Below are 24,512 nucleotides of genomic sequence, written 5' to 3' on the forward strand. Positions count from 1 at the left end.
CACCAGTGAAACCCGCAACCAATGAATAGATAGGAATGGGGAGGGGTGCATTTGGACAAAGGCAAGCACGGGGTTATAAAAATTCCTTTGTGCTGGTTGTGGTGCAGGCTTATAATCCCAACACCTTGGAAGGCTGAGGCGGGAGGATCACCAAATTCAAAGCCAGCCTCAACAATTTAGAAAGGCCCTAAACAACTTAAGTAGACCCTGTCTCAAATAAATAATAAGAAATGTGCTGGAGGACGTGGTTCAGTGGTAAAGCAACTTCAGATTCAATCCCTGATGCCAAAAAAAAATCCTTTTAAGTAATCCTTATAAATGTATGGATTGGGTATTTTATCACTTCATGAATATTTTTAAAATAAAAAACCATGGCTTAAAATATGTGTTAAATGTTACAATTGTTGAGTTTTCACTCCAAATGAAGTTAAAATCGATAATCCCGGAATATGCACTCAGTACCATCATTTCAGTTGAAGAACATTCAGATAATCACTAACAGATATAGAGCAATCTGTTTCTCCTTCACTCTGCAACCTCGAAGAAATGGTCGTTCCCATTTTAGGGCCTCACACCAGCAGGCGTTCCTCTGCCCTATCCTTTCTCCTCTTCCCACAGACTGCCTTTGGCCATTCCACGACCATCTGAGGCTGCTCAACTCCTCTGCTTCGGTATGCCTGGCGCGGCCCAGGTCTGAGAAATCTAACTTACAGAACCCACTTAGCCAAGCGCAGATCTCAGGTCCCGGTGAAACTGGCGACCCCCTTCTGCCCAAATCAAACTCAGCTTCTCTGAAAAGGACTGAACTCGGTGGCCCAGCTTCGGTACGATCCAACCTCCCTTCCTCCAGATTCTGGGCCCCAAGAAGGCCCTGAGATTTCCCGTATGAGGTTCTCGCATGAAATTCCAAGTCTTTTTATTTTTTGGTTCCTGGTGAAGAAAAAGGTCAGCCTTTACGTGCCGGGCCTGCCCCAAATCCCTGAAACCTCGGTGCCATCCTGTTCGCGCCGCTTCGCTCTGGACTACATTTCCCAGAGGCCCCAGCGGCTCGACTCCACTTTCCGCGAGATCCCGGTCTTCTTTTCCCACGGTGGCAGAACTTCAATTCCACGCAGAGAGCCGCTCAGGACTTTGATAGGATCGTTTCTGCAAGAACGGTTGGGAGCCATCCCAGGAGTGATGTGAGGTGAGGACACTGGAGCCCAGGCGGGAGCGGGGCGGGTCCACAGCGTCAGGCCTTTGTGGTGGGGCGGTCTGTGTAGAGGTCGTGGTCGTGCGTGTCGGTGGGTGTGAATGAACGACTGTGTAAGGGACGTGCGACGCTGTGTGCATGAGTATGGAACACTTAGGACTTGGACGACCGCGGTATTAGTGCGGTGGTAGGTGATTGTAACGTTGCATGGTTCTGCAAGTGTAGATAATGGAAAGCCGTGACTGTGTGTGCTCCCTGGGATTGTACTCTGTGACCGAGTATCTATCACTAGTGCAGTTTGGGTCTTAGAAGCACAGTGTGTCTATAATGTTCATTCCTGTGCAGGTGCGATTGGGACCATGTGACTGTGGCACTGTGTGTACTTTGATGAAATGTCTTTGCCATCAGAACTCCTTAACGCTGTGCCCCGGGAGACCCCGATATGTCAGGACAGATGCTGGCCGTGAATAGTCCCTTCCTGCCACAGTCTTCTTATCTCCCTCCCCTTTTGATGATTAAGCGTGGGAGTGTGACCGTGTTTAGGCAAGGTTTGCCAGGGAATTGTAACGGACACCTGAGGTTGAGCCACCTAGTCTGTCTCAGTCACAACTACATGTTTTTCTTTGTGCTGGGGATTGAACCCAGGGCCTTCTGCCTAAGCAAGCTCTGTACTACTGAGCTGCAACCCCAGCCCTAATTATTCCTCTAGAACACAAGTACTGAAAACATGAAGTAGGTTTTTATTGTGCTTGCAAGATATGATCTTTGTATTCAAGTTATCCAGAGCATTAATCTTTAAGCTTAGGGAAGTTTGCAAGCGGCAACAATCCTTCAAATGGTAAACACAAATTTTACAGTTCTTCGCCCGCCCCCCGCCCCCAGTAGTTTCATGAGAATCACAATGACTCACACCAAAATAATACTTATCTTAGGCAAACCCACTACCACTGTGCTACATTCCCAGTCCAGTAATATTTAAAAAGTTAAAGCAGAAGTCTAAAAACACAGACTGGAGATGACTTTAAGATGATACCCCAAAACAACAGTGGGAAATATTTAAGCAAATCATGCGTGTAATAGAATTGTCTTTACAACAAATACTTATGATTTTCATTTAGTTTACTGAACAGTGAAAATGCTTACGGTCTAGTGTTAAGCTGTGACAAAAAGTATTCAAGCAATAGTTAAATCACAATTAAAACCATTTTACTAAAAGAGATATTTATAAAATTTTGTGAAGAGTTGGTTGAAAAAGTACACTGGTAGTTAAGAGAAGAAGGGGAGAGGGGTTGGGGTTATGGCTCAGTGGTTTGCCTAGCACGTGTGAGGCACTGGGTTCAATCCACAGCACTACATAAAAATAAATAAAATAAAGATCCGTCAACAACTTAAAAAAAAAAGAGAGAGAGAGAAAATGCTCTCCTCCTTGTTGAAGAAGAAGAAGAAGAAGAAGAAGAAGAAGAAGAAGGAGGGAAGGGAGAGAGAAACCTGCATTTTATTAAGCACTACTATGTTTTTTGCTTTTGTTATACTAGAAGTTCTACTGGCCTGAATTTACCAGAAATATCATTATAGTAAAGTTATCTCAGTGTATCAGGGAGATTTTTTAAAAAAATAAAATAAGTATTTCAATTTAAACATTAGTTATTTGCTTCAGCTACATTAATTTTCTTGATTCCCATTCATGTCACAGTCATGTGTTTTCAATATATTCATTCATAATTTTCTTCTTTTTTAAAAAATAATTTTTCATATGCAGTATTGAGAATCGAACCCAGTGCCTCACATATGCTAGGTGAGTGCTCTACCATTGAGCCACAACCCCAACCCAGTAATTTTCTTAACATTTAGGATGCCCCTACCTCATCACTACCCATTTATTTTTCACAAAATGAAAATAGTTTTAAGGTTGGTTTTTCTGAGGAAAGTATTGCAGACTTAATGAAAGAAAGCTTAAGATTATGAAGAATTGGATTTAAATTATCTATAGTTCTATAGAGTAATCGTTGGTTTGAAAGATGTATTTCCATTTACATTAATACATAGTTAATTAAGTAAGATAACATCTACTATTGTTACTTTTTACTCCTCTCAATAATGCAGAGTACAGGGACTGGGGATACAGCTCAGTTGGTACAGTGCCTGCCTCGCAAGCACAAGGACCTGGGTTCAATCCCCAGCACCGCAAAAAAATAATAATAATAATAATAATAATGCAGAGTACAGATCTTTTCCTCTTTATGAATAGGCATCATCTTTACTATTAATCATGTATTGAACTGTCACTTAATTGTATAATTTATCTAATTAATTAGTTGAAGGTTGTATTATTTCAGGTTGAATTTTGTAAATTTTCCCTATGCGGCATTCTTATAAATACAGTTGTGTGCTTTTTATATTTCTATGCAACCATCCTGAGGAAATATAATCAGCAATTACCTCAGGATGGTTGCATAGAAATTAATACCCTACCCTAATACTTCTTCCCATCAAAGTTCTTTTCTCTGCCAAGCAGGGTGGTATATTCCTCTAATGCCAGTGACTTGGGAGGCTGAGGCAGGAGATTACAAGTTCAAAACCAGCCTGGGCAACTTAAACACTGCCCCAAAATTTTAAAAATGTTAAAGACAGGGTATGTAGTTCAGTGGTAAAGTGTCCCTGGGTTCAATGCCTAATACCACCCCTATCTCCCCACCCCCAAAATTCTATCTACCCAAACCCTAGATCACATTCCTTTATCACACATAGTTTTTCTAAACCTCCATCAGCTTCATAAGCAGTACATTCTCTGGCCTCCCAAAGAATGTTCTTCATTTCTTCTCTTTTTTTTTGTAGTTCTGAGGCTAGAAGGCAGGGCCCCACACATGCTAGGCAAGCACTCTACCACTGAGCTACATCCCTATCCTTTCTCTTAATATCCTTAATATCCCATGATTAGTTTTTTCACTTGTGAGATAACATTCAAACTCTTCAGGAGATTACTCTTCAGGATCATACTCTGATCATCACCTCTGCTCTAGTCTCATTACTTATTTCCAAGTCACTCTTCCACTCCTTTTTTTATCTTGTAATGGTAAATCCCCGGTTCTTTACCAGCATCCTCTTGCCTCCTTTTAAGCATGTTGGTACCTCTGCAGGACATAATTTGATTTACAGAATTGATTCCTTTTCCCTCTCCCTTTCTCTCATTTTTAAATTCTTAGTGAAATGTGGGAAGAACAGCAAGTAAACATGGCATTTTTCAGGGCTGGGGAGATAGCTCAATCGGTAAAGTGCTTGCCTTGCAAGCATAAGGTCCTGGGTTCGATCCCCAGCACCCAAAAAAAAAAAAAAAAAAAAAAACATGGCATTTTCTCTAACAAGGTATAAATCAGGGTCTGAGGGTAATGAGTTACATTATGTTCTACAATCCCTCACACCTGCCTTGTGTTTATGTTGCAAGCAAGCATGGGGAAGGAGGGTAGGACTAGGAGGAGAAGAAAAGAAGATAGTTCTTTTTAACTCTATTATTGCAAAGAATAATGTAGATTCAGAAAACTACACAGTACAGACATAGCTTAATGAATTATTTTAAGGCATACTCTCAAATTGATAATAATCATATTTAACCTGAGTCTGAGATCAATTAGGAAACCTGATTTCTCATTACACTTTTTTCCTTCCATAGCTTTGTCTTCTCTGAATTCAGCCTGTCTCCAAGAAAAGGGAGAGTACAGCTGAAGATAGAAGAATCGTGGAACTGAATAGTGGTTGTAATTATAAGTCATGACGGAGGTTATTGTTATTTTCTCTGTCCTTCAAGATTATAGTCATTTTTCTCCCAGGCCATAAATATTAGGTTGCCTTACCCTGAAATGTTCTTCCTGAGTCCCATCCAGGAGCCTGGATCAAGCTGCTTCTTTCTAGTGTGAGTCCCACGGGAGAGTTGTGGTTCAGGGCCTCCCTGCTGTCCTGTTACACCAGTGTTCACATGTCCATTAGTAAACCAGTCAGCATCTCCTGTGTGCTCAGTCTTATAGTGGGAGTACTTTCTTCAAAGAACTGTGATGTCACCCCTCATTAGATTTGGGGTTTAGTGAAATAGAAATATACAATGCTTTTCCTAAGTAGTGCATGGCTTTGTCCTTTCAGGGAGTGCTGACATTCAGGGATGTGGCCATAGACTTCTCTCAAGAGGAGTGGGACTATCTGAATCTGAAACAGAAGAACTTGTACAGAAATGTGATGTTGGAGAATTATAGCAACTTGATCTCATTGGGTAAGGATATTTTCCCTGAGAAATTAAGAATCTGCTACCCTGAATGTTTCTGTCCTTGGCTATAAATATTCTGAATTCCTGACTGATTTTCCATTTCTGGTTATGAGCAGAGAAGCTTGAATTTTGTAGAGTTAGAAATGAGCAGCTCCTTTGCATTGCTGAAGTTTCATTCTCCCCATCTTTTAGAAAATCTTGACCCATTTCTCTGAGTTTTGTTTTGTTTTGTTTTGTTTTACTTTTTTCTCTAAGGAATTGGTCCTCAATTTTGGACATCTTTGGCATAACTAAGTCCTGTTTCTTTTTGGTTTTGTCAACAGGACTGTCTCTTCCTAAGCCAGCTTTGATCTCCTTTTTGGAACAAGATAATGAGACCTGGATTGTTGAGAATGAAACGCCAACAGTCCTGTATCCAGGTGGGTGAGGGAAATTCAGAGGGGATTAAGCTGTTTCGTGAAAAGACCACCTGCTCAGTGAGATAACTTGTAGGTGAAACTCTTCAGAATGTTCTTCAAAGAAGGAGATGTCCTTATTTTTACCCCCTATGATAGTAATTAAGATTTAATTCTTTCCCTGTTCCTCTTTTGCTTTTAGACTTGAGTAGTTTCTCCATGTCTTAATGTATGTATTCTTTTCTCCTGAACATTATTCTTATTTCAGTTACTTTCTGATCATCTGTTCCCATTTCTCCTCCTCCTCCTCCTCCTCCTCCTCCTCCTCCTCCTCCTCCTCCTCCTCCCTCTTCCTCCTCCTCCTCCTCCTCCTCCTTCTCCTCCACAGGAATTGAACCCAGGGGTGCTCAACCACTGAACTACATCCCTAGCCCTATCTTATTTTTTATTTTGAGGCAGGGTCTTGCTAAGTCCTTAGGGCCTTCCTAGGTAGCTGAGGTTGGCCTTGGACTTGCAATCCTCCTGCATCAGGCTCCTGAGTTGCTGGGATTACAGATGTGTGCCACCATGCCTAGCTGTTTACATTTCTTTACTAATTTCTAACATGAAATTCATTTATTCTTTAAAAAAGTTTGTCAAATCATTGAGTATGTTGATTTTTGATTATGGAAAAAAACACACATAATTTCCCTCCTTAGCCTTTTCTTTTTTTTTTTTTTCGGTACCAGGAATATTAAACCCAGGGCTCTTTACCTCTCAGCCACATTCCCAACCTTTTTATTTTTATTTTGAGACAGGGTCTCTCTAAGTTGCTTAGGGCCTTGCTAAGTTGCTGAGGCTGGCTTTAAACTTGCGATCCTCCTTCGTGCCTCATCCTCCTGAGTTGCTGGGATTACAGGTGTGTGCCACCATGCCCAGCCCACTTTAGCTATTTTAAGGGTGTTAATATTAACTGCGTACACATTGCTGTTCAAAAGGTCTCTAGAACTCTCTTACTTTACAAAATCGAACTCTATACCCACTGCAAACTTTCCTTTTCTCCCTCCTCATCTATTAGCAACCACCATTCTACCTTCTGTTTCTAAGAGTTTGAGTCTTTTAGTTACCTTATATACATAGAATCATGCAGTATTTGTCTTTTTGTAGTATGCTGATTTTAAATCCTTTAGGTATAAACTGAGGAGTGGGATAGCTAGGTCAAATGGTGGATCCATTCCAAGCTTTCTGAGCAATCTCCATACTGCTTTCCAGAGTGGCTGTACCAATTTGCAACTCCACCAGCAATGTATGAGTGTGCCTTTTTCCCCACATCCATGCCAACACTTATTATTGCTTGTGTTCTTGATAATAGCCATTCTAATTGGAGTTAGATGAAATCTTAGGGTGGTTTTAATTTGCATTTCTCTAATTACTAGGGATGATGAGCACTTTTTCGTATATTTGTTGATCATCTGTGTATCTTCTTCTGTGAAGTGTCTGCCCATTTCCTTAGCCCATTTATTGATTGGGTTCTTTGTATTTTGGGTGTAAAGTTTTTTAAGTTCTTTATAAACTTTGGAGATGAGTGCTTTGTCTGAAGTGTGTGTGGAAAAGATTTTCTCCAACTGGGTAGGCTCTCTTTTCACATTGTTGATTGTTTCCTCTGCTGAGAAAAAACTTTTTAATTTGAATCTATCCCATTTATTGATTCTTGCTTTTAAAAATTGCATCAGTACTGAATGAACATGTACAGACATTGTTTTTTTTGTAATTATTTTCTAAACAATAGAACAACTGTTTACTTAGCATTTGCATTGTACTTGGTAGTATAAATTATGTAGAGATGGCTTAAAGTATACAGGAAGATGCGTATAGGCTATATGCAAATACTGTGTCATTTTATATAAGGGACTTGAGCATCCCAGATTTTGGTATCTGTGGGTTGGAGGAGTTCCTACAGCCAGTTATTTGGGGAATACTGAGGGATGATGGTACATATATCCCACATTTTACTCATCCATTCATTCATTGATGGATATTAGGTTGATTGTACTACTTAGTTGTTGTGAATAATGCTGCAATAATTGATCCCATTTTCAATTCTTTTGGATATATACTCAGAAATGAGATTACTGGATCATATGGTAATTCTAATTTTTTAGGAACTTCTGTACTGTTTTATATTCCTACCAATAGTGCACAAGGATTCTAATTACTCTACATACAAATGCCAACATCTGTTATTTTCTGTTTTTTGATAGTAGTCATCTTAATGATCTAAGGCATAATTTTATTGTGGTTTTAACTTATATTTCCCTGATGATTAGAGATGTTGAGATCTTTCCATATATTTTTGTATATATGTGTATAGACATTTTGGAGAAATGTCTATTCAAATGCTTACCTTATTTTCTTTTTTTAAATTTATTTTTATTGTAAACAAATGGGATACATGTTGTTTGGACTCCATGTTTGTACATGGAGTAACGGCATACCATTTGTGTAATCATACATTTACATAGGGTAATAGTGTTTGATTCATTCTGTTATTTTTTCCTTCCCCCCACCCCTCCCACCCCTCTTTTCCCTCTATACAGTCCCTCCTTCCTCCATTCTTGCCCCCTCCCACCCCCATTATGTGTCATCATCCACTTATCAGCGAGATCATTTGTCCTTTGGTTTTTTGAGATTGCCTTATCTCACTTAGCATGATATTCTACAATTTCATCCATTTGCCTGCAAATGCCATAACTTTATTATTCTTTATGGCTGAGTAATATTCTGTTGTATCTATCTATCTATCTATCTATCTATATATATATATATATATATATCACAGTTTCTTTATCCATTCATCAATTGAAGGGCATCTAGGTTGGTTCCACAATCTGGCTATTGTGAATTGAGCTGCCATGAACATTGATGTGGTTGCATCTCTATAGTATGCTGATTTTAAGTCCTTTGGGTATAGGCCAAGGAGTGGGATAGCTGGGTCAAATGGTGGTTCCATTCCAAGCTTTCTGAGAAATCTCCACACTGCTTTCCAGAGTGACTGCACTAATTTGCAACCCCATGAGCAATGTATGAGCATACCTTTTTCCCCACATCCTCTCCAATACCTATTGTTGCTTGTATTCTTGATAATTGCCATTCTAATTGGGGTGAGATGGAATCTTAGGGTGGTTTTGATTTGCATTTCTCTTATTACTAAAGATGTTGAACATTTTTTCATATATCTACTGATTGCTTGTAGACCTTCTTCTGTGAAGTGTCTGTTCATTTCCTTAGCCCATTTGTTGATTGGATTATATGTATTCTTGGTGTAGAGTTTTTTGAGTTCTTTATATATTCTGGAAATTAGTGCTCTATCTGAAGTATGAGTGGCAAAGATATTCTCCCACTCTGAAGGCTCTTTTTTCACATTGCTGATAGTTTCCTATGAGAAAGCTTTTTAGTTTGAATCTATTCCAGTTATTGATTCTTGCTTTTATTTCTTGTGCTATGGGAGTCCTGTTAAGGAAGTCTGATCCTAGGCCGACATGTTGAAGATTTGGACCTACATTTTCTTCCGTAAGATGAAGGGTCTTTGGTCTGATTCCGAGGTCCTTGGTCCATTTTGAGTTGAGTTTTGTGCAGGGTGAGAGATAGGGGTTTCGTTTCATTCTGTTGCATATGGATTTCCAGTTTTTCCAGCACCATTTGTTGAAGAGGCTGTCTTTTCTCCATTGCATATTTTTGGCCCCTTTGTCTAATATGAGAAAATTGTATTTGTTTGGGTTTGTGTCCATGTCTTCTATTCTGTACCATTGATCTACCTGTCTATTTTGGCACCAATACCACGCCATTTTTGTTACTATTGCTTTGTAGTATAGTTGAAGGTCTGGTATTGTGAAACCCCCTGCTTCACTCTTTCTGCTGAGGATTGCTTTAGCTATTCTGGGTTTCTTATTCTTCCAGATGAATTTCATGATTGCTTGCTCTATTTCTGTAAGGTACGTCATTGGGATTTTAATTGGAATTGCATTGAATCTGTATAGCACTTTTGGTAGTATGGTCATTTTGACAATATTAATTCTGCCTATCCAAGAACATGGGAGATCTTTCCATCTTCTAAGGTTTTCTTTAATTTCTTTCTTTAGTGTTCTGTAGTTCTTGTTGTAGAAGTCTTTCACCTCTTTTGTTAGATTGATTCCCAAGTATTTTATTTTTTTTGAGGCTATTGTGAATGGGGTAGTTTTCCTAACTTCTCTTTCTAAAGATTCATCACTTATGTATAAAAATGCATTAGATTTATGAGCATTGATCTTATAACCTGCTACTTTACTGAATTCACTTATGAGTTCTAAAAGTTTTCTGGTGGAATTTCCCGGTTCCTCTAAATATATAATCATGTCATCAGCAAATAGGGATAGTTTGAGTTCTTCTTTTCCAATTCGTATCCCTTTAATTTCTTTGGTCTGTCTAATTGCTCTGGCTAGAGTTTCAAGGACTAGAAGTTGAATAGAAGTGGTGAAAGAGGGCATCCCTGCCTTGTTCCAGTTTCCAGGGGGAATGCTTTCAGTTTTTCACCATTTAGAATGATATTGGCCTTGGGTATAGCACAGATGGCCTTTACAATGTTAAGGAATGTTCCCACTATCCCTATTTTTTCTAGTGTTTTGAGCATGAAGGGATGCTGTATTTTATCAAATGCTTTTTCTGCATCTATTGAAATAATCATGTGATTCTTAACTTTAAGTCTGTTGATATGGTGAATGACATTTATTGATTTCCTGATGTTGAACCAACCTTGCATCCCTGGGTTAAAACCCACTTGATCGTGGTGCACTATCTTTTTAATATATTTTTGTATGCGATTTCCTAATATTTTGTTGAGAATTTTTGCATTGGTGTTCATTAAGGATATTGGTCTGAAATTTTCTTTCCTGGATGTGTCTCTATCTGGTTTAGGTATCAGGGTGATATTGGCTTCATAGAATGAGGAGGGTTCCCTCCTCTTCTATTTCATGGAATACTTTGAGGAGTATTGGAATGAGCTCTTCTTTAAAGGTTTTGTAGAACTCGGCTGAGAACCCATCTGGTCCCAGATTTTTCTTTGTTGGTAGGCTTTTGATGACTTCTGTTTCATTGCTTGAAATTGATCTGTTTAAATTGTGTATGTCCTCCTGGTTCAGTTTAGGTAATTCATATGTCTTTAGAAACCTGTTGATGTCTTCGCGATTTTCTGTTTTGTTGGAGTATAGATCTTCAAAATAGCTTCTAATTATATTTTGTATTTCACTCGTGTCTGTAGTGATATTTCCAAATTTTAGTAGTTTGAGTTTTCTTTCTCCTTCTCTTTGTTAGTGTGGCTAAGGGTTTATCAATTTTGTTTATTTTTTCAAAGAACCAACTCTTTATTTTATTTTGTTAATTTTTTCTATTGTTTCTTTTGTTTCAATTTCATTGATTTCAGCTCTGATTTTAACTATTTCCTGTCTTCTTCTTCTTTTGGTGTTGATCTGTTCTTCTTTTTCTAGGGCTTTGAGCTGTAATGTTAAATCGTTTATTTGTTGATTTTTTCTTCTTTTATTGAATGTACTCCATGAAACAAATCTTCCTCTGAGTACTGCTTTCATAATGTCCCAGAGATTTTGATATGATGTGTCTTTGTTCTCATTTACTTCTAAGTATTTTTTTTTTATTTTTCCCCTGATGTCTTCTGTTATCCATTCATCATATAATAATGTATTATTTAATCTCTGGGTGTTGGAGTAGTTTCTGTTTTTTATTCTGTCATTTATTTCTAATTTCAATCCATTATGATCTGATAGAATACAAGGTAGTATCTCTATCTTCTTGTATTTGCTAACAGTAGCTTTATGGCATAAAATATGGTCCATTTTAGAGAAGGATCCATGTGCTGCTGAGAAGAAAGTGTATTCACCCTTTGTTGGATGGTATTTTCTGTATATGTCCATTAAGTCTAAATTATTGATTGTGTTATTGAGCTCTATGGTTTCTTTATTCAATTTTTGTTTGGAAGATCTGTCCAGTGGTGAGAGAGGTGTGTTAAAATTGCCTAGTATTATTGTGTTGTGGTCTATTTGATTTCTGGAATTGAGAAGGATTTGTTTGACGTACGTGGATGAGCCAATGTTCGGGGCATAGATATTTATGATTGTTATGTCTTGCTGATTTATGCTTCCCTTAAGCAGTATGAAATGTCCTTCTTTATCCCTTCTGACTAACTTTGGCTTGAAGTCCATATTATCTGAAATGAGGATGGATACTCCAACTTTTTTGCTGTGTCCATGTGCATGATATGTTTTTTCCCATCCTTTCACCTTTAGTCTGTGGTTATCTCTTTCTCTGAGATGAGTCTCTTGCAGGCAGCAAATTGTTGGATCTTTCTTTTTAATCCAATCTGCTAGTCTATGTCTTTTGATTGATGAGTTCAGGCCATTAACATTCAGGGTTATTATTGAGATATGATTTGTATTCCTGGTCATTTGGCTCTTTTTTTTTTTTTTTTTTTGACACGACTTGGATTCTCCTTTATTTGGCTATTCCTTTAGGCTAGTTCCTCCCTTTGCTGATTTGCATCATTGTTTTTCATCTCTTCCTCATGGAATATTTTGCTGAGAATGTTCTGTAATGCTGGCTTTCTTTTTGAAAAATTTCAAAAATTTTTTAACTTTTGTTTATCATGGAGGGATTTTATTTCATCGTCAAAGCTGAAGGTAAGTTTTGCTGGGTATAAGATTCTTGGTTGGCATCTGTTTTCTTTCAGGGTTTGATAAATGTTGTTCCAGGCCCTTCTGGCTTTTAGGGTCTGGATTGAAAAATCTGCTGATATCCGTATTGGTTTCCTCCTGAATGTAATTTGATTCTTTTCTCTTACAGCCTTTAAAATTCTGTCTTTATTTTGTATGTTAGGTATTTTCATAACAATGTGCCTTGGTGTGGGTCTGTTGTAATTTTGTATATTTGGTGTCCTATAAGCCTCTTGTACTTGATTTTCCATTTCATTCTTCAGATTTGGGAAGTTTTCTGATATTCTTTCATTGAATAGGTTGTTCATTCCTTTGGTTTGTTTCTCTGTTCCTTCCTCAATCCCAATAATTCTTAAATTTGGCCTTTTCATGATATCCCATAATTCTTGTAGATTCTGTTCATGATTTCTTACCATCCTCTCTGGTCAGCTTTGTTTTCAAGATTAAATATTTTGTCTTCAGTGTGTGAGGTTCTGTCTTCTAGGTGTTTTCTCCTATTGGTTATGCTTTCTGTGGAATTTTTAATTTGGTTTATTGTTTCCTTCATTTCAAGGATTTCTGTTTGGTTTTTTTTCAGTATCTCTAACTCTATTGAAATGATCTTTTGCTTCCCATATTTGCTCTTTTAACTGTTGATTGGTGCGATCATTTAATGCCTGCATTTGCTCTTTCATCTCTTCGTTTGCTTCCCTGATCGTTTTAATTATGTACATTCTGAACTCCCTTTCTGACATTCCTTCTGCCATGCTGTCAATGGGTTTTATTGATATGGCATCTAAGTTTGTTTGGAACATTTTCTTCCCTTGTTTTCTCATATTGGTCAGATATCAGTGGGACTCTGAGATATTGCAGATTTCCTCTGTTGGCTTATAGTGTCCCTGTAGATTTCCAGTATATCACCTCTTAGCCTTCAGTAGCCTGAAGTCTTGGAGGAACTTGATAATGCAGTGCTCCCGAAGAAAGCTACTGCTGGGTCCGGGGCTGGGGCCTGGCTGTAAGCGGAAAGCCTCTCACTGGGCGGGCCTGCTCCGAGCAGCTGCATGTGGACCAGGCCTGCCGCCGGATGGAGCCTGGCTCTTATTTTCTTAATTGAGTTTTTAAATTTGTTTTATCATGGGAGTTCTTTATACACTCTGAATATTAATCCCTTATTAGATATGTGGTTGCCAATTATTTTTCCCACATGTAGGTTACTATTTCACTCTGTTCATTCCTTTATTGTATAGAAATTATTTTGTGTGTATGTGTGTAGTTATTTCTAGGTTTTTATTACATATAGTGCTGCAGTATACTTTTTTGGGAGTGATACCAGGGACTGAACTCAGGGGCACTCAACCACTGAGCCATACCCCCAGTGCTATTTTGTATATTATTTAGAGACAAGGTCTCATTAATTTGCTTAGCTCCTGGCTTTTGCTGAGGCTGGCTATGAACTCACAATCCTCCTGCCTCAGCCTCCTAAGCCACTGGGATTACAGGCACGTGCCACTGCACCTAGCTGCAATATACATTTTTGTGCATGAATACCTGCCTGCCTTTTAGATTCTTTCTCTAGGATAGATATTTAACTCTGAAATCATTGGTTCATAACATATAAATATTTTAATCCCAAACTAGGAGTATTCCTGCCTCTCAACTTTTATTTCAAAACTTGTTCCACTTCAACAAATTATTAATCTCCTTTGTCAAAATCCATATGAAGAAAAAAAATGTGGGAGGTTTCTTTCCCTGGTCTGGCACTATCTTCAGTAGCACAGAGTTGAAGCCATTGTGATTTTAAGCTTGATGTGTCCCATTATTTTGTTTTCTTTGCCTGAGCTTCTGTTATTATGTCCAAGAAATTAATGCCAAATCCACATGTGATGAAAATTTTGCTCTGTTTTCTTCTAGGAGTTTTATAGTTTCGGGTCTTATGCTTTAGAACCTTAATCTATTTTGAGTTAATTTTTGTACCTTGATTAGGTAAAGATGCAACTTCATGGACTGGGGCTGTAGCTCAGTGGTAGAGTGCTTGCCTCACATGTGTGAGGTACTTACTGGGTTTAATCCTCAGCACCACATAAAAATAAATAAATAAAGGTCCATTGACATTTTTAAAAATATTATTTTTAAAAAAGATACTATGTCCATCTACAACTAAAAACAATTAAAAAAAAAAGATGCCAGTTCATTCTTTTGCATGTTAGATAGCATTTCCTCATTGTGTAGTCTTGGCACCCTTGTTGAAGATCTTTTGATATATATGTAAATCATTGATTCATTTCTGCAAACCTAGTTAGTTTTGAAATTAAAGTACCAAAAGTTTGTCAAATTCAGAGAAAGCAGCCCACATAGTTTGATAGAGAAGTTGGAGGGTGTCCCATTGATCTACTCCTTAACCATATCCCTTGCACAACCCTCCTTTTATCAGTGTTTACTGATCTGCTTCTTTAGTTAAGTACGTAATACTTAACTGAACAATTTAAAAAATACATGTTACTAAGTAATTTACTATCAAATAGGGGATCCACAAACAAATTCCAAAAAGCAGAATCCCTAAATATACACTGAAAGATCAAAATTCAGGCTCAAAGGTTTAGCTGTGGAATTTATCTGCATGAAGTTGGTAGATGGAGCTTGGGAGTGATGGGACTGGGTTTGGAAATAAAGTTGCAATGTGTGTGCTACAGAAAATGTGGAGTGTGGAAATGAGATGTGAAGGCTGAGGCTTGGGAGAATGCAGGGTCAGGAAAACAAGGCATTTCTGAGATCTCAGATTTTTCAAAGCATAATGTAGTGTGATGTCAAACAAGGTATATTTGTTTAAGGAGGACATTGAACAGCCATTCTATAGCCTTTATGTGTGTAAGAAAAGAAGCAAATACTCCTTCCTTCCATAAGGAAAATCCAGTTGGGCATGGTGGCCATGCTGATGATCCCACCTGAAGCAGGAGGATTCTAAGTTTGAGGCCAGCCTGTCTCAAAATAAATATAAAAGGACTGGGATATAACTTAGTGGTAGAGTTCCTGGGTTCAATCCCCAGTACTGGAAAAAAATCCACAAGCATTTATTATGAGGAAGGAGAGATTTCAACTTAAATATTGCTAAATACAATAATTAATCACAATTATATACTATATGGAGATTAAGATTTACTTTCTCAGGATATGGTCAGGATTTGAAGTTGGTTGTCTTCATAAGACCCCCTGGTTAGAAATAAATACCTGTAAAAATAATTTGCAAGTCAGTGTTATGATGAAAATTTCAAGTTCTTTTCTCTGCAGCTATAATAAAAGAGGGAGCATTTGCCCCTTATCTTACCAGGAGTCCATTCACCACTTTCATCATTTTCGTAGTTATTTTTGTCTTTATAATAGTTACCACTGAATTAAGCTTTAAGGTTAGTTTTCTTTATAACAATTATGACTTATTAAACACATCTTTTCAACTTAAAATATTGTCATACCTTTAGTATAAAAATTTCAAACTAATAAAAAATTTCAAACAGTTTATAGAAGCAGAGAGAATAATGCAATTTAAGTGCATTTATCACCCAGTTTCAACAGTTGCCAATATTTTGCAAATCTTGTCCTAAATTATTCTTTCATTTTGTGATACTGGGATCAAATCTAGGGGTGCTGTACCACTAAGCTACATGCCCAGCCCCTATTTTTATTTTTTGTTGTGATATAGTGTCTCTCTTAGTGGCTGGTGCTGGCCTTGAACTTGTGTCCCTTCTGCTTCAGCCTCCCAAGAAGCTAGGATTACATGTGTGGGCCACCTTGCTCATCCTAAATTATCCTTTTTTTTTTTTTTTTTTTTTTTTTTTTTTGGTGGTGCTGGGGATTGAACCCAGGGCCTTGTGCATGGGAGGCAAGCCAAGCACTCTACCAACTGAGCTCTATCCCCAGCCCTGTCTCTAAATTATTCTTAATTCTAGCAATGAACTTTATGTTAATGGGGTATCATAATTAGTTTACAGATGAAGAAATGGGAACTTGAAAATCAAGTAATTCTTCCAAGGATACAAACCACACAATTAGCAGAGTTGAGACTGGAAATCAGGTTTCTGTGATTTAATTCTTTTGATCTACCCACTATACCACTTTACATTTTATTCTCTCATGCCACCTGGATGTTTCTTTTGCTTCAGGCTGCCAATGACTATAACCTTTGGTGAATGTACGTATTTCAGGCAAACAATATTTTATGGTTTCTACTCCAGACATTAAAGTTCCTTCCACATCATCTGCTCATATGAGACTTCGTCAACCCTCTAAACTTTCCCTAGGATATTCCCCACTTTGGATTGCCATATTTTTGTTGCTATCAGAGAATATATGTCATTCATTTTGTTACGAGTATTTCTGGCTCACTAGCCACCTGAGACACCCTTTGCCCCTTTGGAGGGCATCCCATAATCTCCCCACACCCACAAATTTATACACTCAAAGTTACATGAACTTTAGTTATATAATTTTGCCATAATAATGAACATCTTTAAAACTAATGGTGATTTTGATACCTAACTAGTTTCCCTATTTCTTTTTGGTACCAAAGATTGAACCCAGGGAAGCCTAACCACTGAGCCACATCCCCAGCCATTTTTTATATTTCATTAGGTATAGGGTCTTGCTGAGTTGCTTAGGACCTCACTGAGTTGCTTAGGGCCTCACTGAGTTGCTGAGACTGGCTTTGAACCTGTGATCCTCTTGCCTCAGCCTTCCGAGTTGCTGGGTTTACAAGCATGCACCACCTCACCTGGCTTTGTTCCCCTTTTTTAAAACTCCATGATATTTTCCTCTATTCCTGTCCTAATTCCTTTTCTGAACCATTTACTATTCAGTAGTAAAATATTGAACACTTGTTTTATGATAGACACATTAGAAGCTGATTAAAACAATAGTGATCTAAGCAGACATGGTATCTTCCAATAGAAAACTTTCAGGCTAGTACAGAGTATGGTAAAATAAATAGGTAAGGGGAAAAAAAAATAAAAGTAATGATTAGCCATCTGGGCACTAGAATAAGAGTGGGTGTTATACTGTTCAAAAGTAGGAACTTTTTAAGGTACCTTTTGTATTGTATTACAAATTATGTTACTGAGACTGGAATGGATCAGAAAGGGCCATCCATCCATAGATAGACAATATGTGATAGAATGGCAATGGTAATCATCCCCCCTCTCCCCCCCACTTTTTTTTTTTTTTTTTGGTACCAGGGATTGAACTCAGTGGCACTGAGCCACATCCCCAACCCTATTTTGTATTTTATTTAGAGATAAGGTCTCACCTTGCTTTTGCTGAGGCTGACTTTGAACTTGTGATCCTCCTGCCTCAGTCTCCCAAGCCACTGGGATTACAGGCGTGCACCAACGCACCTGGCAGTAATCACTCTTAGGTAGAGAAGCATGTTGTCTACCCTTGGATGGGAATTAATTGAACTAGTGGAGAGCATGGTTCGGTAATATAATAGCTATGACCTCTCAAAAGTTATGCTCAGTGCAAAGGCCAACCTAACTTTAGACAGCATCAGAGTCAGTAGAGATTTTTCTTATAGTCAAGGTCCACTCTCATGTATTTTTATTCATTTGATCTGAAGTGATAACTGTTATTCAAAGTACCATCTTTACTTTTAAGGAGTTTTCCATTAACTCTGATCTGTAGCAACAATTTAGAAGCACCAAGTTCACTACCTTACTTTCTGTGTACACTCTTACCTTTTATGGTTATATTAGAGAGCTTTCCAAACCATTAATTTATCATAAGCATTGTGTTCATATTCCTATTTTAGAAATTTCATTTTCCAGGAACTGGAAAAAATGTGTTTGCATTCCCCTTATTTTTCAGATCTGAAACCCCAGTGTAAGGAGATCTCATCAAAGGATGACACTCATAAAAAAAAGTTATCTCAGTGGAAAATAATGGAAAGACTTGCAAGTCATAGCTTTGACCATTCTATTTTCCAAGAAGATTGGAAGTATAATCACCATTTGCAGACCGAACAGGGAAATCAGAAAGAATATTTCAACCCTCTAACAGTCATCCGTGAAAATACACAGAGTCTTAATCAACAGACATCATATTCTCCACATCAAATAAATCATAGTAGGCAAAAACCCCATGAATGCACAGACTGTGGAAGAACCTTCGGTTATCTCTCATGGCTTACTGACCACAGGAGAAGTCACATGGAAGAAAAACACCATGAATGTAAGGATTGTGGAAAGACTTTTAGCTGTCGCTCAAAGCTAACTGGACATCAAAGAATTCATAATAGAGAAAAACTCTATCAATGTAATGAGTGTAGGAAAGCTTTCCAGCACCCCTCAAACCTTATCAGACATCAGAGAATTCATACTGGTGAAAAACCCTATGAATGTAAGGAATGTGGAAAGGCCTTCAGTCGTGGCTCACACCTTACTCTACATCAGAGAATTCATACTGGAGAAAAGCCCTATGAATGCAAAGAATGTAGAAAAACTTTCAGTTACCACTCATCACTTCTTCGACATGAGAAAACACATACTAAAGAAAAACACTATGAGTGTAAGGAATGTGGAAAGGCTTTTAGCAACAGCTCAATTCTTAAGGGACATCAAAGAGTTCATAGTGGAGAAAGACCCTATGAATGTAGCGAATGTGGGAAAGCTTTCCATCACCACTCAATCCTTATTCAACATCAGAGAATTCACACTGGAGAAAGACCCTATGAATGTAGCAATTGTAGGAAAGCCTTCCGTTATCACTCAAATCTTATTGGACATCAAAAAATTCATTCCAGAGAAAAACTGTTTGAATGTGAGGAATGTGGACAGTCCTTTAGTCGTGGCAAGGAACTCACACAACATCAACGAATTCATACTGGTGAGAAACTTTATGAATGTAAAGAATGTGGCAAAGCCTTTAGTCAGGTTTCACAACTTACTCACCATCAGATAATTCACACTGGTGAGAAACCTTATGAATGTAAGGAATGTGGGAAGACCTTTATTCGTGGTTCATGTCTTATTCGACATGAGAAAATGCATACTAGAGAAATTAAAACCCCAATATTGTAATGAATGTAGGCAATCCTTGGCTTCCAATACAGGCCATCAGAGAATTACTAAATAAGAACTCTGAATATAGAAAATATAAGAATGTTTTTTGTTTTTCTTTACAATTTGCATGGGAGAATTCCTTCAGGAAAAAGGCTACATAAATGTATTATATAATAAATTTTTATTTCTATGGATTCTGTTATGTCAATAATTTTTACTGTAATAAACCTATATTTATATAATAATGGACTTAGCTTAAGTTCATACTTTATTCTACATTAGTTAATTTGTAGTGGAGACAGACTTTATAATGAGTACACTTAAATGTAGAAACCATCACCTCAGCTTTTATTTTCACTAATTTTTTTCTAGGTTTTTCTTAACATCAGGACATTATAGAAAGACTATAGGTATGAAAAATACAGTAAAGCCATTGATCATCACTTACTCCTTCCTGAACATCAGAGGTCTTGACAGAGAGCAATTAAATTACAAGTAAAAATTATGAGCTAAAACAAAATATTTCTCTATTAAATTGGTAATTTAAGGAGGAAACTAAAGTAAAAAATGCCAAATCTGATTTGAAAGCACTATATATCAAATACCATGTAAGATGACCAGTCTGTGCTTATGGAAAAATGTGTGTCCTTTGACACATATGTATAAATAATAAAACAAAGTAAACAATGCATACAACACAGGAAGGCAGAGAGTAAATAAAATAAATTAATAAATGTAGAAGTTTAGGCCAATCTGATCATTTTTTTTTTCTTTTTTCTTTCTTTTTTTTTTTTTTTTTTTTTTTTTTTTTTTGCTGTGCTGGGGATCAAACCCAGGAAGTTTAACTAGGCTTAAAACATCAAGTACAGACTCACTAATCCAGAAGTGTTCATTCTAGATTTCAGAATATGAGTATGGTCAAGAAAAATATATGGAAAAATAAACACCCAGGGAACATTATGAATGAGGAATTTTATATAGTGATATACATGGATATTTTTTGTAATCATACTACTTTATACCAATAAATTTGAATATTAAGAACAGGATTTTGTAACCTTGATACTACTAATATTTTATTGTGAGAGGTTGTTCTGTGCATTATAAGGTGTTTAGTGGATTCCCTGACCTCTGGGCTGGATACCAATTTTATCCTCCCAAACTGTAACAAGCAACTCAAGGTCTCCAGATGTTATCAGATATCCTCTAGGGGCAAAATTTCCCATAGCTGAGAATCTCTGATGTATATGAAGCTGATTTTCTAGGAAAATATCATAAGTTTATTTTGGAAGAGGTAGAAAATTTCAGTAAATTTTTAAAGAATTCTAAGATAAAAATACCCAAGGACCAATCGTTTTTAAGAATACAAAATGTCAATCATTCAAGTAATAGATGATTTGTATATTATATAATTTTTTCCAGGGCCTAGGACAAAAGAGTGCTTACAAACTTATAACAAGAGGTCAACAAAACCCTGATATTCACATGGAACAAAATGTACAAAAATTAAAAGTACAGGCCAATATAAAGACATACAAGGAGATGTAAAAATCCTAGATCCTATTAAAAAATCAAGGTGGGGTAGCTCAGTGGCAGAGTTGTACTTAACATGCATGAAGCCCTAGATTTGATCCCCAGTACACACACACACAAAGGAATAAAAAATATTTTTATATATATTTAAAGATAATTTACCAGAATGTTCAGAACCTAACCTTCTTCTAATTGATATTTCAAGGAGCTGCATATCCCATATCCTAAAAACCAAAATAATTTGTAAAAGATACAGTCCAGCTCCAACTTCTAGATCCATCTATTGAATATTTAGCTCTACATGACCTAAGGAGTTTTCAGTGTATAATGTTCATTTGCACAAATTAAAAATTTGAAGAATTAGGGACTGGGATTGTAGTTCAGTGGTAGAGCGCTTGCCTAGCATGCATGAGGCACTGGGTTCGATCCTCAGCAGCACACATAAATAAATAAATATAGGTCCATTGACAACTAAAAATATAAAATATTTGAAGTATTTTTTTTTAGGTGAGATATACAATATTTTGATAGCTGGCTAAGTCAAGCTCTCCAACATATTTCCCCCCTAATCTCAGGTATGTATTCTTTTAAATGAATGTTCTATTTGGAATTATATCAAAAGTTTATATTGATATTTTATTGTATCTAAAACATGACCTTTCACTCTGATTTTCAGATCTTGTATTCCTTTTATTAAAATATAATAGTATTTCATATGAATCCTATTGCTTTCCTATTCAGATTTATTCTTGTCTTTTATGGCTTTGGGACTGGAACGTATTTAAATTTTTTTGTACGATTATAGGAAGTACAGAAAATAGTGTTAATTTTGTATTTTTATCTTATATTCAGTTACCATACTATGTTTTGCTAGAGTGTTGTGGTTTATCCAGATGTGTAAATATGATTCAAATAGAAATAATTTGACTCTTCAATTTTATACCAATTATTGTCTTGCCTTATATATATATATTGGTTTACATTTCTAAAATCATGTTGAATAACTGTGGTAAGAGCAAAGAGCACACATGCTCATCTCTTTCCTGACTTAGTCAAAGATTGTGCTTTTTGTCCTTACTTTTGTTTTATTAGACAAATAAAACTACTGTGTTTATCAAATACCTTTTGTTGTATGTTAAGGTGATCATATAATTTTGATGATGTAGTAAATTATTTTTTTATATTAAAGTGTACTTTCTTTTTACAGTGCTGGGGACCAGACCTCACAAATGGTAGGCAAGCATTCTACCACTCAGCCATATCCCCAACCCTAAAATGTACTTTATTTTAAAAGAAATTCTATTTTACCATAATATGAAAGAAAAATCTCCCATATGTTAAGTTTCAAAACAAAGACTCTTCTACAGTTAGTTAAATTTTAGCGTTTTGGCTAAGGAGCAAGCTTGAAGATGTAATGAATTGGAAACCTATCTATACATCTGAGAAAATTCAGCTGTTTTTGTGGTTTGGGTTATGGCCAATTCACTTTACTTATGGAAGTTCAGTTCATTTATGAAAGACAAACTAATTAGGCACCCTTGGATATTGATGGCTGTCTTGCTAAGGGAATTGCATTGAGGTTTTTTTTTTTTTTTTTTTTTTTCAGTACTGGGGATTAAACCAAGGGCCTTGTGCTTGCAAGGCAAGCACTCTACCAACTGAGCTATATCCGAGTCCTCACATTGAGTTTTTTGAGACCAGCTGTGTACAAGAAAATGTTTACCAATAATATTGCAAGATATTGAAAATAAGGAAGTAGATCAGGAAGTTTATAAAATACAATTACAAATCTGATAATTTTGTTTCCTTTTTTATTCATATATATGTGTATATATACATATCTATATGTATATATATGTTTAGTTGTAGATGGACACAATACCTTTATTTTATTTATTTAATTTTATGTGCTACTGAGGCTCAAACCCAGTGCCTCACAAGTGCTAGGCAAGTGCTGTATCATTGAACTACGACCCCAGCCCATTTTTCTTTTGGATTCAGATTTTCTTCTATCTCTAATACACATAGAACAAAAACTAAGGAAGAGGGAATACAGTGATTAGAGTTCTACATTAATAAAATGTGGATGTACAATTGTCTGTATGAATTATGAATTTCTTGATGAATTATACTTCAGGTTTGTATATTTTTGATGTTACGAATAATAGCTTTATTATTTTTGCTTGTTAATTTTTTTTTTTTTTTTTTTTTTTTGCGGTGCTGGGGATTTGACCCCAGGGCTTTGTGCTTGCCAGGCACAAAGGTGACCTATATCCCCAGCCCTGCTTGTTAATTATTTAATGAAAATCTTTTACTATTTCTTTTTTTAATTTTCTTTGAGTTCACACTTTGTTTTACTAATTGAGTAGAATACTTACTCCTTGCCAGTCGGTGTGGTGCAGGCCTGTAATCCCAGTGGCTTGGGAGGTTGAGGCAGGAGGATTGCTAGTTCAAAGCCTGCCTCAGCAAAAGTGTGGTGCTAAGCAACTCAGGGAGACTCTGTCTCTAAATAAAATACAAAATAGGGCTGGAGATGTTGCTCAGTGGTTGAGGGCCCTGAGTTCAATCCCTGGTACTGAAAGAAAAGAAAAGAAAACTCACTCCTTCATTTTCAGTGTTTTTTGTTTGTAGTAGTTGCATTTAAAGCTATTGATTTTAGATCTCAGTTTTATATGTCTTTATTTTTTGTTTAAAACTTTTCTCATGTACATTATGAAAATTATAATTATGATGTTTTTTTAATCCATAAATAATTTAACACTGTTTTTGGGTTTCCAAACATACGGAGTTTGATTTTTTTTTCTCTGCTGGCTTCCTATTTAATTACCTTGTAGTCAAGCAGGTGAGGCTTTAGGATACTCAATCTTTGAAATACGTTCAATTTCTGGTAAATATTCTGCTAATTTTAATCCATTTTTATTATTTAATAGCATTTTATTATATACATATATTTAATATTTTTTAGTTGTCAGTGGACCTTTATTTATATGTGGTGCTGGGAATTGAACCCAGTGCTTCACTCATGCTACGCAAGCACTTTACCACTGAGCCACAACCCCAGCCCAGCATTATATTATTAAGTTTCTGATTTCAGATTTTCCATTTTCCTTGTAATTCCTTCAAGTTGTACCTTATATTTTGAGACTATTTTTACAGGCACACAAATTGTTGATAGTTGAATCTTGGTGGATTACTTCTTTTGTTATTATATAGCATCATTCTTCATTCCAATAATTGTTTTTGATCTTAAGTGCCAATATTGAGTGATATTAACATTGTCATTCTTTTGGTTTGACATTCTCTGCCTGTGAGATTCTTTTCTTGCTTTATTTCATTTCCTTCTTATGTTTCATCTTTTGTAAATATTATATAATTATAATATTT

The 24,512-nt window shown here is 36.5% G+C and overlaps 1 protein-coding gene across 3 annotated transcripts; it reads left to right on the top strand.

Moving 5' to 3' along the window:
• Window positions 1-1,072: 1,072 nt before the first annotated feature.
• LOC124966371 (zinc finger protein OZF-like) lies at window positions 1,073-20,339 on the top strand. 3 transcript variants are annotated; one of them, XM_047527566.1, is made up of 5 exons: window positions 1,073-1,186; window positions 4,860-5,099; window positions 5,324-5,450; window positions 5,768-5,863; window positions 18,403-20,339. In XM_047527566.1, the coding sequence occupies exons 3-5, from the start codon at window positions 5,417-5,419 to the stop codon at window positions 19,611-19,613; spliced, it is 1,341 nt and encodes a 446-aa protein (XP_047383522.1). In that variant the 5' UTR covers window positions 1,073-1,186; window positions 4,860-5,099; window positions 5,324-5,416; the 3' UTR covers window positions 19,614-20,339. The 3 variants fall into 3 exon arrangements, with proteins under 3 accessions (XP_047383522.1, XP_047383521.1, XP_047383523.1); XM_047527565.1 differs by having other exon boundaries at window positions 4,860-4,966; XM_047527567.1 differs by lacking the exon at window positions 4,860-5,099 and having other exon boundaries at window positions 1,095-1,186.
• The last annotated feature ends 4,173 nt before the right edge of the window (window positions 20,340-24,512 follow it).

This window comes from Sciurus carolinensis, chromosome 16 (genome assembly GCF_902686445.1).
Source record: "Sciurus carolinensis chromosome 16, mSciCar1.2, whole genome shotgun sequence".
In the NCBI taxonomy this organism is placed as follows: Eukaryota; Metazoa; Chordata; class Mammalia; order Rodentia; family Sciuridae; genus Sciurus; species Sciurus carolinensis.

What these genes read in the sequence shown, in the direction of transcription:
- LOC124966371 (XM_047527565.1), top strand. An exon ending in TAGCAACTTGATCTCATTGG is followed by an intron (nt 5,451 to 5,767) that starts GTAAGGATATTT and finishes TTTTGTCAACAG; the next exon opens with GACTGTCTCTTCCTAAGCCA. An exon ending in GCCAACAGTCCTGTATCCAG is followed by an intron (nt 5,864 to 18,402) that starts GTGGGTGAGGGA and finishes CTTATTTTTCAG; the next exon opens with ATCTGAAACCCCAGTGTAAG.